We start from the raw sequence: 14651 nt of genomic DNA, 5'->3' as shown, positions 1-14651 counted from the left end.
TGAAGTATACCAAATCAAATTGCATTGGCACCCCAAAATGGAGGCCTTAAAGCATTGACACTGCACTTTATGTTCAAAAAGCATAGAGACCCCAAAATTGAATTTTTGTTGGATATATTTGTCAAATTTATCACTGAAAACAGTAAAATCACTGTTTATTTTCAAAAATATCCTATAATAAATAGTGTCTGAAAGGTTTTTAGTGACAAATTTGACAAATATATCCAACAAAAATTCAATTTTGGGGTCTTTATGCTTTTTAAACATAAAGTGGGGTGTCAGTGCTTTAAGGCCTCCATTTTGGGGTGCCAGTGTAATTTGCTCAAAAAAAATATAATTTTCCTGTACATTAAGCATTCACTTAATGTCATACACAACTTTTAAACATAACTGCATTGATTTCCTAATTAATTGCCATTTTAATTGGCATACCATTTTTTTTTAAAACTTTTGTAGAAAAATAAATAATAGAAAAAAACCAAAATACAACTCATTCCCATTGTTTTCTTTTTTTCTTCTTCTATTTTACCTTTGTTAACAAGTGATAATGTTCAAAACTTATAACTTGCTTATCGTCAATAGTAGCATTTGTTAGTAAGTAACTTACTTTCTCTTTCATAAACTATTTAAATAGTGTGAGTGAAAAATTGGAAAGAGAAGACTCTTTTTCTTTTCGGATTTTTTTTCTTCAATAACACGCATCTTCAGAAAGATTTAGTTGCTTTTGTTAAGAAAAATACTTAGAATAAAAAAATATGTACAAAAAAGAGAAAAATAATAAAAGATTGACTACCTATGTATTTACTTTGTTCTCATGATATTGATACTCTAATATAGAGTGGTACTTTGAGTTAGTTGCTCATTATCTTTAGTATTCATTTCACATATAATTCTAAGATACAAACACCATGTGACTTAGATAATTAAATTTATTTATTTTACTGGTAAAAGATAATATTTTATAAATTTAAAGAGTTATGGTATTATGTGACAAATGATTTTTTTTTTCTATAAACAATGTTTTTTGGTTTTGATGAGTTATGTGACAAATGATTTTTATATATTGGTTTTGATGAATTATGTGACAAATATTTTATATATTTTTCTTGTTTGTCTTAAACGTAACGATTCAACTGAATGAAAAATGATCTCAAATTATGTTTTCATCCATTGTTTTCCGTATTGAAGGTTGTTTCATAATTTGATTTGTATAGCCACAAAATTTTGAATTATTTCCAAAAGATCAATTTGTTATTGATTTGTAAAGAGACAAAACTCCCTCCACCCCCGTATTTTTGCTCTCGTACTTATTCAAATCAATTGTATTAAAACACATATTATACACATATGATTGTTGTACATAATTTATTGAAAACTTATCATTTTCCTTATGGCCATATTAATTGTCGTATGTAATTGTATCCGAACTATTGCCGTAACCGAACTTATTAACTATAGTGGCACCTGTGGCTAACTAGATGTTTTTCCCCCTTGAATGAGTCTTTAGAAGAGATTTATTGGAAACAATATATGTTGTCATTCATCTTAATTATCATTAATCAATAAAAGGATCTCTCTCTCACCTCTGAAGACACATACATAGAGAGCATGAGACTGACATGAGACAAATATATATGAAAGAAAAACCAACATCCATATTCATAGAGAGTAATCAATTTCCTTAGAAGGACAACAATCAAAGATTTATCAAGCGATCACTTCAAATTTACTAGTCATATGTAGTCTCTTGTACTAACTATTTCTGCAGCTGCTAAGAGTACTAGTTGCACATGAATTCCATAAGAGTCGAATCAGTAATTTAAATTTGAATTCTACCAAAAAAAATTATTTTGAATTCTACCAAAAAAATTTATTTTGAATTTTAAATTCATCAAGAGTTCTACATCAAGAAAACTCATTACAAGAATTTGAATTTGAATTTGAATATCAAGTTTTTTTTTGTCATGTAAATATTGCCTGTTACAAATAAAAAAATGTTCTTGCAAAATTTTGGAGATACGTATGTGAAGATAAGCTATGGCTTAAACAAATTCTGTAGAAAGGAATCGTAACTCAGTGGCTTTCCAAACTTATGCTTCACCATGCCAACATATAAAGGTAATTCATTTGGAGCCTCAGTGGTAAATGATATGACATTTAGAAGGTTATTGGTTAATAATCAATAAGAGTTAAAGGGGTAAACATATTTTCCTACTTATTTTGAAGATATGGTATATTTTTTTGTGAAAGATATTATATATAGGAGAGTATGTATATGATTTTTCACCATACATATGGAAAAGAAGCTTATCTACAAGACCACTTGTACATCTTCTAAACCTCAAATATAGGAAAAAGTAAGGATAAGAATTGGTTTGACCTCAGTAACAAATCAGTAATTTGAAATTGAATACCAAATATAATTTTGTAAATAATCAAGTTTTTTCTATGACACAAAAAATATTTTCTTGCCTAATTTTGGGATATGTATGTGTAGGTAAGCTTGGGTTTAAACAAGCTCTACAAAAAGAGAATCGCAACTCAGTGGCTTTCCAAACTTACTCTTCACCATACCAGTATACAAAGACATTTCATTGTAAAACAACTAACTTATCTATTATTTGAGAAAGCTTATATGGAAAAGAGTTAGAGATTTTTTTTTTTTTTTTTGCTTCATATCAATGGGAGCTCCTTCTTTTTTTTTCTTTTTTTTCAGTGAAACAATAAATGGGAGCCTGAATGATAAATGATATTGGTATATACAAGGTTATAGATTATTAATCAATGAGTCTAAAGGGGTAAACGTATTTTCCTTACTTATTTTGAAGATATGGTATACTCTTTTGGTGAAAGATATGGTATATGGGACAATATATGATTTTTTACTTACATTAGCTACGAGACCAGTTGTACATATTCTAAACCTCAAATACACCATTCTGCTTTGTCAGGAACCCATGCTGGGTCAGGCCGAGTCGATGTATCTAACCTGTTCAATTCTACCTTATCAAACAATATGGGGGTTGAGATTCTTATATCTATTTGATTCTCAAAATTTATCCATGCAAGCTTGTATGCATGTTATAATGAGATTGGATCAAGATAACCTTTCTTTTAAAATTTTTAAATTGTGATTACTTGGCTTACAGAATGGTCTCACGAAGGAAAAAAAAACACAACTGTTACGCATTGATTAAAATTTATAGCAAGAATTAATTACAATTTATATTGATTAATTGTACAAAATAATTGGGCATTTAAATAGGCCACCAATGTTTTGAATTGATCAGTAAACAAGTTTTTTTCCCCCCAAGTTGATAATGGCTTTTCTTGGGTTGGCAAGTGGTGTTTCAACAACTAATGGTTTCAAGGGTATCATCACATTGTTTTTGTTTTTTCTACATTCTACAGATTTGAAAAGGCATGGGGTGGAAGCAGGAAAGAGGATGGAGCAAATTGAAGATGATTTAGAGCTGGAAAGACAATTTCAGATTTTAAATGTGCCTCATCCTCTCAAGACCATTATAGTACGTTTCTATACTTTTTGATCTTCACTGCAGACCTAGGCAAAGCCATGGATGAAAATGCACCAAAGAAACAAGAAAACTTGGTATAGAGCATTGGATGTTTGATCCTTATTTCTTTTTCTTTTTTTGACATCGTAGACAAAGGAGGGTGATATCCTAGATTGAGTCGATATCTACAAGCAACCTACTTTGGCCCATCCATTGCTCAAAGATCACAAAATCCAGGTATACTGTATTCCTAATCCATTTGTTTATTCTTTTTCCTCTTGCTTCTCGGCATATCTTATAAAATCCACTGAAAGTTTTAACACTATAATTTCTTTGCAAATGAACCTAGTGTTTTCCCAAAATGGGGGGCAAATAGAACTGTTGGATCTTTCTTAGTTACTTTTGAACTTGAAGAATGTCCCGATGGAACTGTTCCCATTCGTAGAACTTCAAAAGAAGATCTTTTACGGGCTAGAACTTTATCAAGGGAATTCACCACCAAGTTCAATAACCAAAGCAAGAGACACTTCGCTGGACAATTTGTAAGTAATCACCAACTCATACTTAGGTTAACTCATGTTTCAAACCAAAGCATAACCTCGCTAAAGTTTGATGCTAATTTTTTTCCCTTCAGTCAAAACTTTAAATGGTGTACCTAGTAGACAAGACTAGTGACATTCAATTATTTCAATGGTGTACTCATTGCATTCACAAGACTAGAGATGTTGTAAAGTCTGTGGAAGATCTTAGTGTACACAACCTTTTATTAGTATTTTAGAAAAGAATTGAATTCAAACCTAGTTGTTTGTCACAATAAAACGATCTTAATCATTCATCACTCGACACCCTAAAGAGACTATACAATTTGATTGGACATTTGTATTACTTACCATGTATTTAACCATTTTTGTAGATATCCCAACCTTGATCAAACTTTACCTTGGATAAAGCAATCTTGATTAAAATTGAGTTATCAAGAGTATCATACAAAATAATGCTCTCATGCTAATATTCATATAAAGTTAATGAAACTATGACAAACTATTGACTTTTGCTTAGCGTCACATGAAAGACAAATATAATCCAAAATGAACCTCTTTGAAAGAAACTATGCAACCTAAACTCTGTCACAACATCCAATTTGTTTGAAGGGATAACCATTTCTAGCTAGAACTTATTGAGAATGAAAACTTTTTCCTATAATACAATCTGGAGATACTGTTATTGTTTTAAATCCAATGTCATTATGAAAAAGAGTAAAAGTATGCTAATCAAATTGTATGCATTGATATATGAAAAATAATCAATTGCTTTTTTTTTTTTTTTGGAGGAAAATAGTCGCATGATTGGATGTCTATACTTATATAGTTTTTAATTATGATAATATAATTAGATGATGGTTTTTTTTTTTTTATATTGAACATTTTATTAACCTCCTAAACTTGATTAGATTGCAGATGTTAACAATGAGGAGTTGGCTCCAATTCATGGAGCTTCTGCATTTATTAATATATACAATCCAACTATTGTATACCTTAAGCAATTTTCAAGTGCTCAAATATGGATTAACGGTGGTCCAAATGACAACCCTAATTATATAATGGCTGGATGGACGGTACGTAGTTGATAGTCTCAATTTATTTAATACTCGTTCCCTCACTTGACCCTTTGTGCCCTAATCCCAAAAAAAAGAAAGAAAAAAAGATTTGGTAATGTAGAATTAAAGAAATTGCGAATTTAATCTAACTTTATTTTCTACACTTCATGAAAATCAGGTTAATCCAGACTTATATGGTGATAGGCAAACTCGATTATTTACATTTTGGATGGTATGTTTAAAACCTTGGAATTCTTTAATTTGTGTCATTCTAAAACATGAGTTACAAGGATTGGTGATACATTATCTTGTAGTCAACAGTTCATGCTTCTTTATTTTGTTCCAATTAAATAAATGTTTAGTTTTTTGAGCAAAAAAAAAAATTAATTTCAAGCTTCGTTTCTAATTGCTTAAAATTTATAGATGACATGCTATATCACTATAGTTGAGTGTGACATCAAGTTTTTTTTTTTTTTTTTTTTAATTTTTTTTTTTGTTTTCAAATTCTTATCAAAAAAAGACATCAAGTTTTTTAATATTTGCTTAAAACGGGAGCTTAAAGTTTTTAGCTTTTAGTGTGATTCTTATCATACTTGAACTTTATTTCACTTTAATAGAATTTAGGAAGGTCTTGCTTTTCCCAAGCAAACATTTCTCTTTAAAAGTTTAACAATGATTTAACGTGTTTTTTTTTTTTTTTTAATCTCTATTTTTATCATATTTTCTCTTAAATTTTATCCCTTTCTTGTCAAACTCAATTAATAGAAGAATTTTCAATTGTTTCTAATTTAAACATTTCCATATGACAAATCAGTGATATATGGAGAAAGTCACTAGAAAAGTTTATGTTTAGTGGCATTCCTCTACCCTATACAATTCTAATTTGTTCATTTTTTTTATTGGATGAATAATCAAAAATTTTATAGTATACATATTTATTTTGATATCTGATGTTTCAAACTGTGCAGGGCGATAATTACAAGAATGGGTGCTATAATACACTTTGTAAAGGTTTTGTACAGGTCGATAAATCACTCACCCCAGGTATTGTTATACAGCCATATTCTACAATCGGTGGAGATCCACATGAGATCCAAGTCTCCATTTTTCAGGTATTACTACCATTGATCTTTTAATTGCTTTTAATGTTTGGTACATCACAAAGAAAATAAGTTTTAGTGCAATTGCCAAGATTTCTTGTCTCTTATGTAGACATTTACTATAGGAATGCATCTCACACATTTAATTGGGCTAATTTAAATTAGTAAAACACTTAGCTCACTTTCAATAATTCCATTGCTTATTTTCTTTTAGGATCAAGGCACAGGGGACTGGTGGTTGACATTTCAGAACACAAAAATTGGTTATTGGCCAAAAAGCTTGTTTAATTCTTTAGTTGATGGTGCTAAAAGTAATTCTTGGAGAGGAATTGTAAATGCTGGTTCTAATGGAGTTAGTCCTCCAATGGGAAGTGGTGCTTGGCCTCGTCAGAAATATTCATGTTATTTTAGTAAGATTGAGTATGTGGACAAGGACTACCTTGTCTCACATCCACGTCACGGCAAAGCGTAAATATTCGTGTGGATAATAAAGATTGCTATGATATAGAGTATGAATCTTATGATGATCTAAAAGGAGAAGCTAATTTTTGGTTTGGAGGACCTGGTGGCAACTGTGGCTAGTATGTCTACAACATGTGATTAATCATGATATGTTTTTGTAAAGTTTCAATTATAATGAACAAATGAATGGGGCTATATGCTTTTGTTCCTTTTATTTAACACCCGTAATAAGTGTATTATTACCATAGTAATACGCGTATTCAAACGTGTAATTAAAAAAATATCATTTTCCCGTACATTAAGCATTCACTTAATGTCGTACACAACTTTTAAACGTAACCGTATTGATTTCCTAATTAATTGTCATTTTAATTGGCATACTAAATGTTTTTTTTATTTTTATTTTTATTTTTTTATAACTTTTTTAGAAAAATGAATAATAAAAAAATAGACCAAAATACAACTCATTCCCATTTTCTTTTTCTCTTCTTCTATTTTTCCTTTGTTAACAATTGATAATGCTCAAAACCAAGGTTTAAAGTATCCCACGATACCATACGATACTAGCCGATACGTATCCATATTTGACCCAACCAATACGATACATCTCGATACGTCTCTCCATTAAATTACATTAAAACACATTAGCCAGAGCGATACAATACTCGATACAGGATGATACGTCTCTTAAAATCACCTGACCGATACGATACTCGATACCGATACTTTAAACCTTGCTCAAAACCCATAACTTGCTTATCGTTAATAATTGCATTTGTCAATAAGTAACTTACTTTATCTTTCATAAACTATTTAAATAGTGTCTTAGTTTTTCATTCTATACCATAAACACCTTCTTCAAAATGTCAAAATAAATTAGAATGGATTCAAACATGGGGATCAAAATTAATCCCTAAATAGCATAGAATAGCCACACAATATGTTCTCTAAATACGTTTTAACTTACTGATGCTAGTTCCAAAAGCAGCAACCTATAGCAGTGGAATAGAAAAACCCAACAGACTGAGTAGTGTGAGTGAGAAATTGGAAAGAGAAGACTCTCTTTCTTTTCAAATTTTGTTTCTTCTCAAAAACATGCATTTTCAAGAAATATTTAGTTGCTTTTGTTAAGAAAAATAATTAGAATAAAAAAATATGTAAAAACAAAAAAAAGAATAAAAGAATAAAAGAATAAAAGATAGACTACATACGTAGCTATGTGTTTACTTTGTTCTCATGATATTGATACTCTAATCTAGAGTAGTGGTACTTTGAGTTAGCTGCTCATTTCACATATAATACTAAGAGACAAACACCATCTGACATAGATAGTTAGATTTTTTATTTATGGGTGACGATAATATTTTGTTAATTTAAAGAGTTAATGTATTATGCGACAATGATATTTTTCCTTCTGTAAACAATGTTTTTTGGTTTTGATGAGTAATGAGACAAATGTTTCTTATATATTTTTCCTATTTGCCTTAAATGTAATGATCCAAAAGAATGAAAAATGATCTCAAATTAGGTTTTTTGTTTGTTGTTTTTGGTATTCAAGGTTGTTTTCATAGTTTGTGTAGCCACAAAATTTTGAATTATTTTCAAAAGATTAATTTGCTATTGATTTGTAAAGAGACAAAACCCCCTCCACCCCCGTATTTTTTCTCTCATACTTATTCAAATTAGTTGTATTAAAACACGTATTATATGCATAAAGTATGATTGTTGCACACGATTTGTTGAAAACGTACCATTTTCCATATGGCTGCATTAATTGTCGTACGTATCCGTATCCGAACTATTAAGCCTTTAGTAAGGGTGTCAACTAGTACAGTACCAACTTTGAATGCCGAAAACCATAAATGTACCTTACCAAATTTACATTATTGGGTATGGTTTTGGTATTTGCAAAAATGGTTCGATACGGCTTCGGTGTGAAATTGGTGCGAGAAAACTGTTTAAACACGGTATCTAGTGCGGTACAATTTTGGTACGAACAAACCCATGCCACTTTTGTTATCAGTTCATTAAGATCCTAATGAAATCATGATCAAACAATTGATAAAATTTGAAATTAACAGAGACAAAGCAAGTAATTCTAAGAATATGAGTGAAGGATAAAACAAGTAATTCTAATTAAGGATATAGTAAATGTAAAGTGTTTAAATTGTAAAATTAAATTTATATCCCTTAATTTGGTACAGTACCAATTCGGTACGGTTTCGGTACATACTGACGGTATGAGTACTTGAAACCGGAGCCGTACTGAAAAAATTCGGTTTTGGTATGTACCATACTGAATTTTAAACGGTACAGTTTTAGACGGTAAAGTTTAGTAGGATTAAACAGCTTTGGTACGCAATTGACACCCTTAGCCTTTAGGAGAGATTTACCCGAAAAAATATACGTTATCATTCATCTAATTATCATTAATCAATAAAAGGATCTCTTTCTACTTTTGAAGACACATACACAGAGAGCAGGAGACTAATGTGAGACAAATATATATATGAAAGAAAAACCAACATCCACGTTCATAGTGATCAATTTCCTTAGATGGACAACAAGCAAAGATTTATCAAGCGATCACTTCAAATTTTAATAGTCATATGTAGTCTCTTGCACTAACAATTTCTGCAGCTGCTAAGAGTACTAGTTGGACATGAATCCATAACAATTGAATCAGTAATTTAAATTTGAATTCTACAAAAAAAAAAAAAAAATTATTTAAATTTTAAATTCATCAAGAGTTGTACATCAAGAAAACTCAATACAAGAATTTAAATTTGAATATCTAAGACTTTTTTTATCATGTAAATAATTAACTTTGCCTGTTATATATAAAAAAATTTCTTGCCTAAGTTTTGGAGATATGTATGTGAAGATAAGCTTGGGCTTAAACAAATTCTGTAGAAAATGAATCGTAACTCGGTGGCTTTCCAAACTTATGCTTCATCATGCCAGCATATAAAGGCATTTCATTGTAAACAACTAACTTGCATATTATTTGAGAAAGCATATATGGAAACGAATTAAGATTTTATTTCTTCAAATCAATGAAAACCTCAATGGTAAATGACATAACATATAGACGGTTACTAGTTAATAATCAATAAGAGTTTAAAGGGGTAAGCATATTTAATTTCCTACTTATTTCGAAGGTTACAAGACATTCTTTTGGTCAAAGATATGGGTTACAAGAAAATATGTCTATGATTTCTTACCATATATATGTATAAAAGAAGCTTATCTACAAGACCCATTATATTATTCTAAACCTCAAATACGTTAAAATGGTAAGTATAAGAATTGGTTTGACTTCAGTAACCAAATCAATAATTTAAATATGAATTTGAATGGGAGCCTGAATGGTAGCCGATATGATATATAGAAGGTTATTGATTAATAATCAATGAGTTTTAAGGGGTAAACGTACTTTTGTTACTTGTTTTGAAGATCTAGTAAATTTAAAGCAAGAGTTAATTACAATTTATATTGATTAATTGTATTTGGGCATTTAAATAGGCCACCAATGTTTTGAATTGATCTGTAAACAAGTTTTTCCTCCCCAGTTGATAATGGCTTTTCTTGGGTTGACAAGTGGTATCATCACATTGTTTTTGTTTTTTCTATATACTTTAGATTTGAAAAGCCATGGGGTGGAAGCAGCAGGAAAGAGGATGGAGAAAATTGAAGATGATTTGGAGCTGGAAAGACAACTTCAGATTTTAAATGTGCCTCATCCTCTCAAGACCATTATAGTAAGTTATCTATACTTGTTTTTTTATCTTGACTGCCAACCTAGGCAAAGCCATGGATGGTTTTTCACACACATAAAGAAACAAGAAAACTTGGTATAGAGAATTAGATGTTTGATACTTAACTTTTTTTTTCTTTGACATTGTAGACAAAGAAGGGTGATATCCTAGATTGTGTTGATTTCTACAAGCAACCTGCTTTGGCCCATCCATTGCTCAAAGATCACGAAATCCAGGTATGATGTATTCCTAATCCTTTTATTTATTTTATTTCTCTTGCTTCTTACAAATCAAGGCCAAGGGCAACTCTTATAAAATCCACTGATAGTTTGACTCCTAACACTATAATTTCTTTGCAGGTGAAACCTAGTGCTTCCCCAAAATGGGGGGCAAATACAACTTCTTCAGCTGGATCTTTCCTAGTTACTTTTGAACTTGAAGAATGTCCCGATGGAACTGTTCCCATTCGTAGAACTTTAAAAGAAGATCTTTTACGGGCTAGAACTTTATCAAGGGAATTCACCATCAGTTTCAATAACCAAAGCAAGAGACACTTTGCTGGACAATTTGTAAGTAATCACCATCTCATACTCTGGCTAACTCATGTTTCAAACCCAAGCATAACCTCACTAAAGGGTGATACTAATTTTTTTCCATCATTCAAAACTTTAAAGGGTCTACCTAGTATATAGGACTAGTGACATTCAATTATTTTGAGGGTGTACTCATTGCACTATCTTATATATACTATTTTGGTATAACACAATCTGGAGATACTGTTATTGGTTTAAACCCAATGTAATTATGAAAAAGAGTAAAAGTATGCTTATCAAATTGTAGGCACTGATATATGAAAAATAATCAATTGCTTTTTTTTTTTTTTTTTTTTTTTTTGAGGAAAATAGTCGCATGATTGGATATTTATACTTATATAGTTTTTAATTATGATAATAGAAGTAGATGAGTTTTTTTGTTCTTTGTACTTAACGTTTTGTTAACCTCATGAACTTGATCATTCAGATTGCAGATGTTAACAATGAGGAGTTTGCTCCAATTCATGGAGCTTCTGCATTTATTAATGTATACAATCCAACTATTGTAGACCGTAAGCAATTTTCAAGTGCTCAAATATGGATAAATGGTGGTCCAAATGACAACCCTAATTATATAATGGCTGGATGGACGGTATGTAGTTGACAATCTCAGTTTATTTGATACTCATTCCCTCACTTGACCCTTTGTGCCCTAATCCAAAAAAGAAAAAGAAAAAAAGAATTTTGTAATGTAAAATTGAAGAAATTGGGAACTTAATCTAACTTTATTTTTTAAATTTCATGAAAATCAGGTTAATCCAGGCTTATATGGTGATAAGCAAACTCGATTATTTACATATTGGACGGTATGTTTAAAATCTTGGAATTCTGTAATTTGTGTCATTCTAAAACATGAATTACAAGGGTTGGTGATGCATTATCTTGTAGTCTAACAGTTCATGCTTCTTTATTTTGTTCCAATTAAATAAAATGTTCAGTTTTCAAGAATAAATAAATAAATAAAATTCATGCTTCATTTCTACATGTTTAAAATTTATAGATGAAATGCTCTATCACTAAAGTTGAGTGTGACATCAACTTTCTAAATATTTGCTTAAAACGGGAACTTAAAGTTTTTAACTTTTAGAGAGATTATTATTATTATACTTGAACTTCATTTCAAAGCTTAACAATGATTTAACCTGTTTATTTTTATTCTATTCTCTTAAATTTTATTCCTTTCTTGTCAAACTTAATTAGTAGAAAAAATTTCAATTATTTCTAATATATACATTTCCATATGACAAATCAGTGATATATGGAGAAAGTCACCAGAAAAATTTAAGTTTAGTGGCATTCCTCAACCCTATACAATTTTAATTTGTTCATTTTTTATTGGATGAATAATCAAAAATTTTATAGTATACATATTTATTTTAATAACTGATGTTTCAAACTGTGCAGAGCAATAATTACAAGAGTGGGTGCTATAATACACTTTGCAAAGGTTTTGTACAGGTTGACAAATCATTCACCCCAGGTCTTGTTATACATCCAGTTTCTACAATCGGTGGAGATCAATATGAGATCCAAGTCTCCATTTTTCAGGTATTACTACTATTGATCTTTTAATTATTTTTAATGTTTGGTACTTCACAAAGAAAATAAGTTTTAGTGGCATTTCCAAGATTTCTTATCTCTTATGTAGACATTTAACATAGGAATACATCTCACACATTTAATTGGGTTAATCTAAATTAGTAGAACACTTAACTCACTTTCATAATTCCATTGCTTATTTTCTTAATAGGATCGAGGCACAGGGAACTGGTGGTTGACATTTCAGAACACAAAAATTGGTTATTGGCCAAAAAGCTTGTTTAATTCTTTAGTTGATGGTGCTAAAGGTAATTCTTGGGGAGGAATTGTAAATGCTGGTTCTAATGGAGTTAGTCCTCCAATGGGAAGTGGTGCTTGGCCTCGTCAGAAATATTCATGTTATTTCGGTAATATTGAGTATGTGGACAAGAATTACCGTGTCTTACATCCAATTGATCGAAAAGACGTAAGTATTCGTGTGGATAACACAAAGTGCTATGACTTACAGTATGAATATTATGGTGATGACAATCCAGAAACTCACTTTTGGTTTGGAGGACCTGGAGGCAGGTGTGGCTAGTTTGTCTACAACATGTGATTAATTACGATATGTTTTTGTTAAGTTTCAATTATCATGAATAAATGAATGGGTCTTCTACCAAAAAAAAAAAAGAATAAATGAATGGGTCTATGCTTTTGTTCATTTTATTTGACACCCATAATTATGTATATGGCACCTTTTCTACTACTAATAAATTTATAATGCGAGCTTATATTAATCAATCCCATGGAAAAAAAAATAAACTGTTCAAAAACAGATCCCATGAAATCTAATGCTAAGTGAGTGGCTAAATTGGATTCAAATACAAACCAAGAGCCAAGTCGATTCTAAAAATTGGATTCAAATACGAACCAACTTGGTTTTGATTCAGTTGCGGTTCTAATTCCTTCCTAAATCAGTCTTAATTATGTTTCTAATTTGGTTCTAGTTACTCCATGGTTTGGTAAATTGATAATTACTTACTGTTAATTTCTTAAGCATATTTAGTAAGTTTGGGAACGACAATAGCTTGGATATGGATACGGATGGTAAATAATAAGGCTATACAAGAAATGGTACGTTTTCAATAAACCGTGTATGATAATCATATTTTATGTGTATACTAGATGTTTTAATATTACTGATTTGAATTTAGTATGGGAGCAAAAATACGAGAGAGGAGGGGGTTTATCTCTTTACAAATCAATATTAAATTGATTTTTTGCAACTAATTCAAAATTTTTGTGGCTACACAAATTTTGAAAACTACCTTCAATACAAAAAATAATTGACAAAAAACCTAATTTGAGATCATTTTTCATTCTTTTACATTTAAAAAAAAAATTATAAAAAAAATTTGTCACATAACCCATCAAAACAAAAAAAACATTGTTTATAGAAAAAAATCATTTATCATATTACTCTTCAAATTCACAAAATATTATTTTTGCTAATAAAAATAAATAAATCTAACTGTCAATGTCAAATAGTGTTTGTGAAGATAATGGACAACTGACTCAAAGTACCATTGTAGATTAAAATACCAATATCATGAGAACATAGTAAAAACATAGGTAGTCCATCTTTTATTCTTATTTTTTAGTTACTTTTTTATTTTTAGGGTAATTTTCATCTGGACCCCCTGAGGTTTGGTTCAAGTCACTTTTAGTCCGGTTTAAGTTTTTTTTGGCATATGGCCCCCCTGTGGTTTAAGAAATGATTAAATAAAGACAAACTTACCAGAAATTGTTAGTTTAATAAATTTTGTGACAAATCCCTTCCTTTTGTTTTTTTCATATATTAGTTTTAATCGAATAGATCTACCAAATAGATAATAATTCCAACTATTTCGCAAACATAGGTTTTCTTTCCCCTAATCTCCCGGCTTTCCCGTCGCGGTCGCCTGCTGGCGTCTTGCCCGTTGGCTGGGACTCACCCTTTCCAAACGTCCGGGCGCGTTTGTGCGTGTGGAGCCTTGTGGTTGAATCTTTCGTTGGGGGTTGGTTTGGCCTGCGGGGTACTTGGGCCTCCAAAGCAAAGGTGTGAT

The 14651-nt window shown here is 30.5% G+C and overlaps 1 protein-coding gene across 1 annotated transcript; it reads left to right on the top strand.

Annotated features, from left to right (window-relative positions):
• The first annotated feature begins 3320 nt into the window (after positions 1-3320).
• LOC149018978 (protein neprosin-like) lies at positions 3321-13144 on the top strand. Its single transcript, XM_089154034.1, has 12 exons — positions 3321-3527; positions 4966-5130; positions 5291-5344; positions 6081-6224; positions 6427-6673; positions 10317-10435; positions 10582-10668; positions 10792-11001; positions 11453-11617; positions 11778-11831; positions 12430-12573; positions 12776-13144. The coding sequence occupies exons 1-12, from the start codon at positions 3321-3323 to the stop codon at positions 13142-13144; spliced, it is 1965 nt and encodes a 654-aa protein (XP_089010160.1).
• Positions 13145-14651: the final 1507 nt, after the last annotated feature.

The sequence above is a fragment of the Hakea prostrata genome, chromosome 4, assembly GCF_041222555.1.
Source record: "Hakea prostrata isolate BN-2017 chromosome 4, UWA_Hpros_2, whole genome shotgun sequence".
NCBI classification, from domain to species: domain Eukaryota; kingdom Viridiplantae; phylum Streptophyta; class Magnoliopsida; order Proteales; family Proteaceae; genus Hakea; species Hakea prostrata.
This window is presented reverse-complemented; position numbering and strand designations above follow the sequence as displayed.

Excerpts from the sequence above, each read along its gene's own strand:
- LOC149018978 (XM_089154034.1), top strand. The coding sequence starts at position 3,321 with ATGGCTTTTCTTGGGTTGGCAAGTGGTGTTTCAACAACTAATGGTTTC. Across the intron at positions 6,674-10,316 it reads TGTCTCACATCCACGTCACG|ATTTGAAAAGCCATGGGGTG; the intron begins GCAAAGCGTAAA and ends TATATACTTTAG. Across the intron at positions 10,436-10,581 it reads ATCCTCTCAAGACCATTATA|ACAAAGAAGGGTGATATCCT; the intron begins GTAAGTTATCTA and ends TTGACATTGTAG.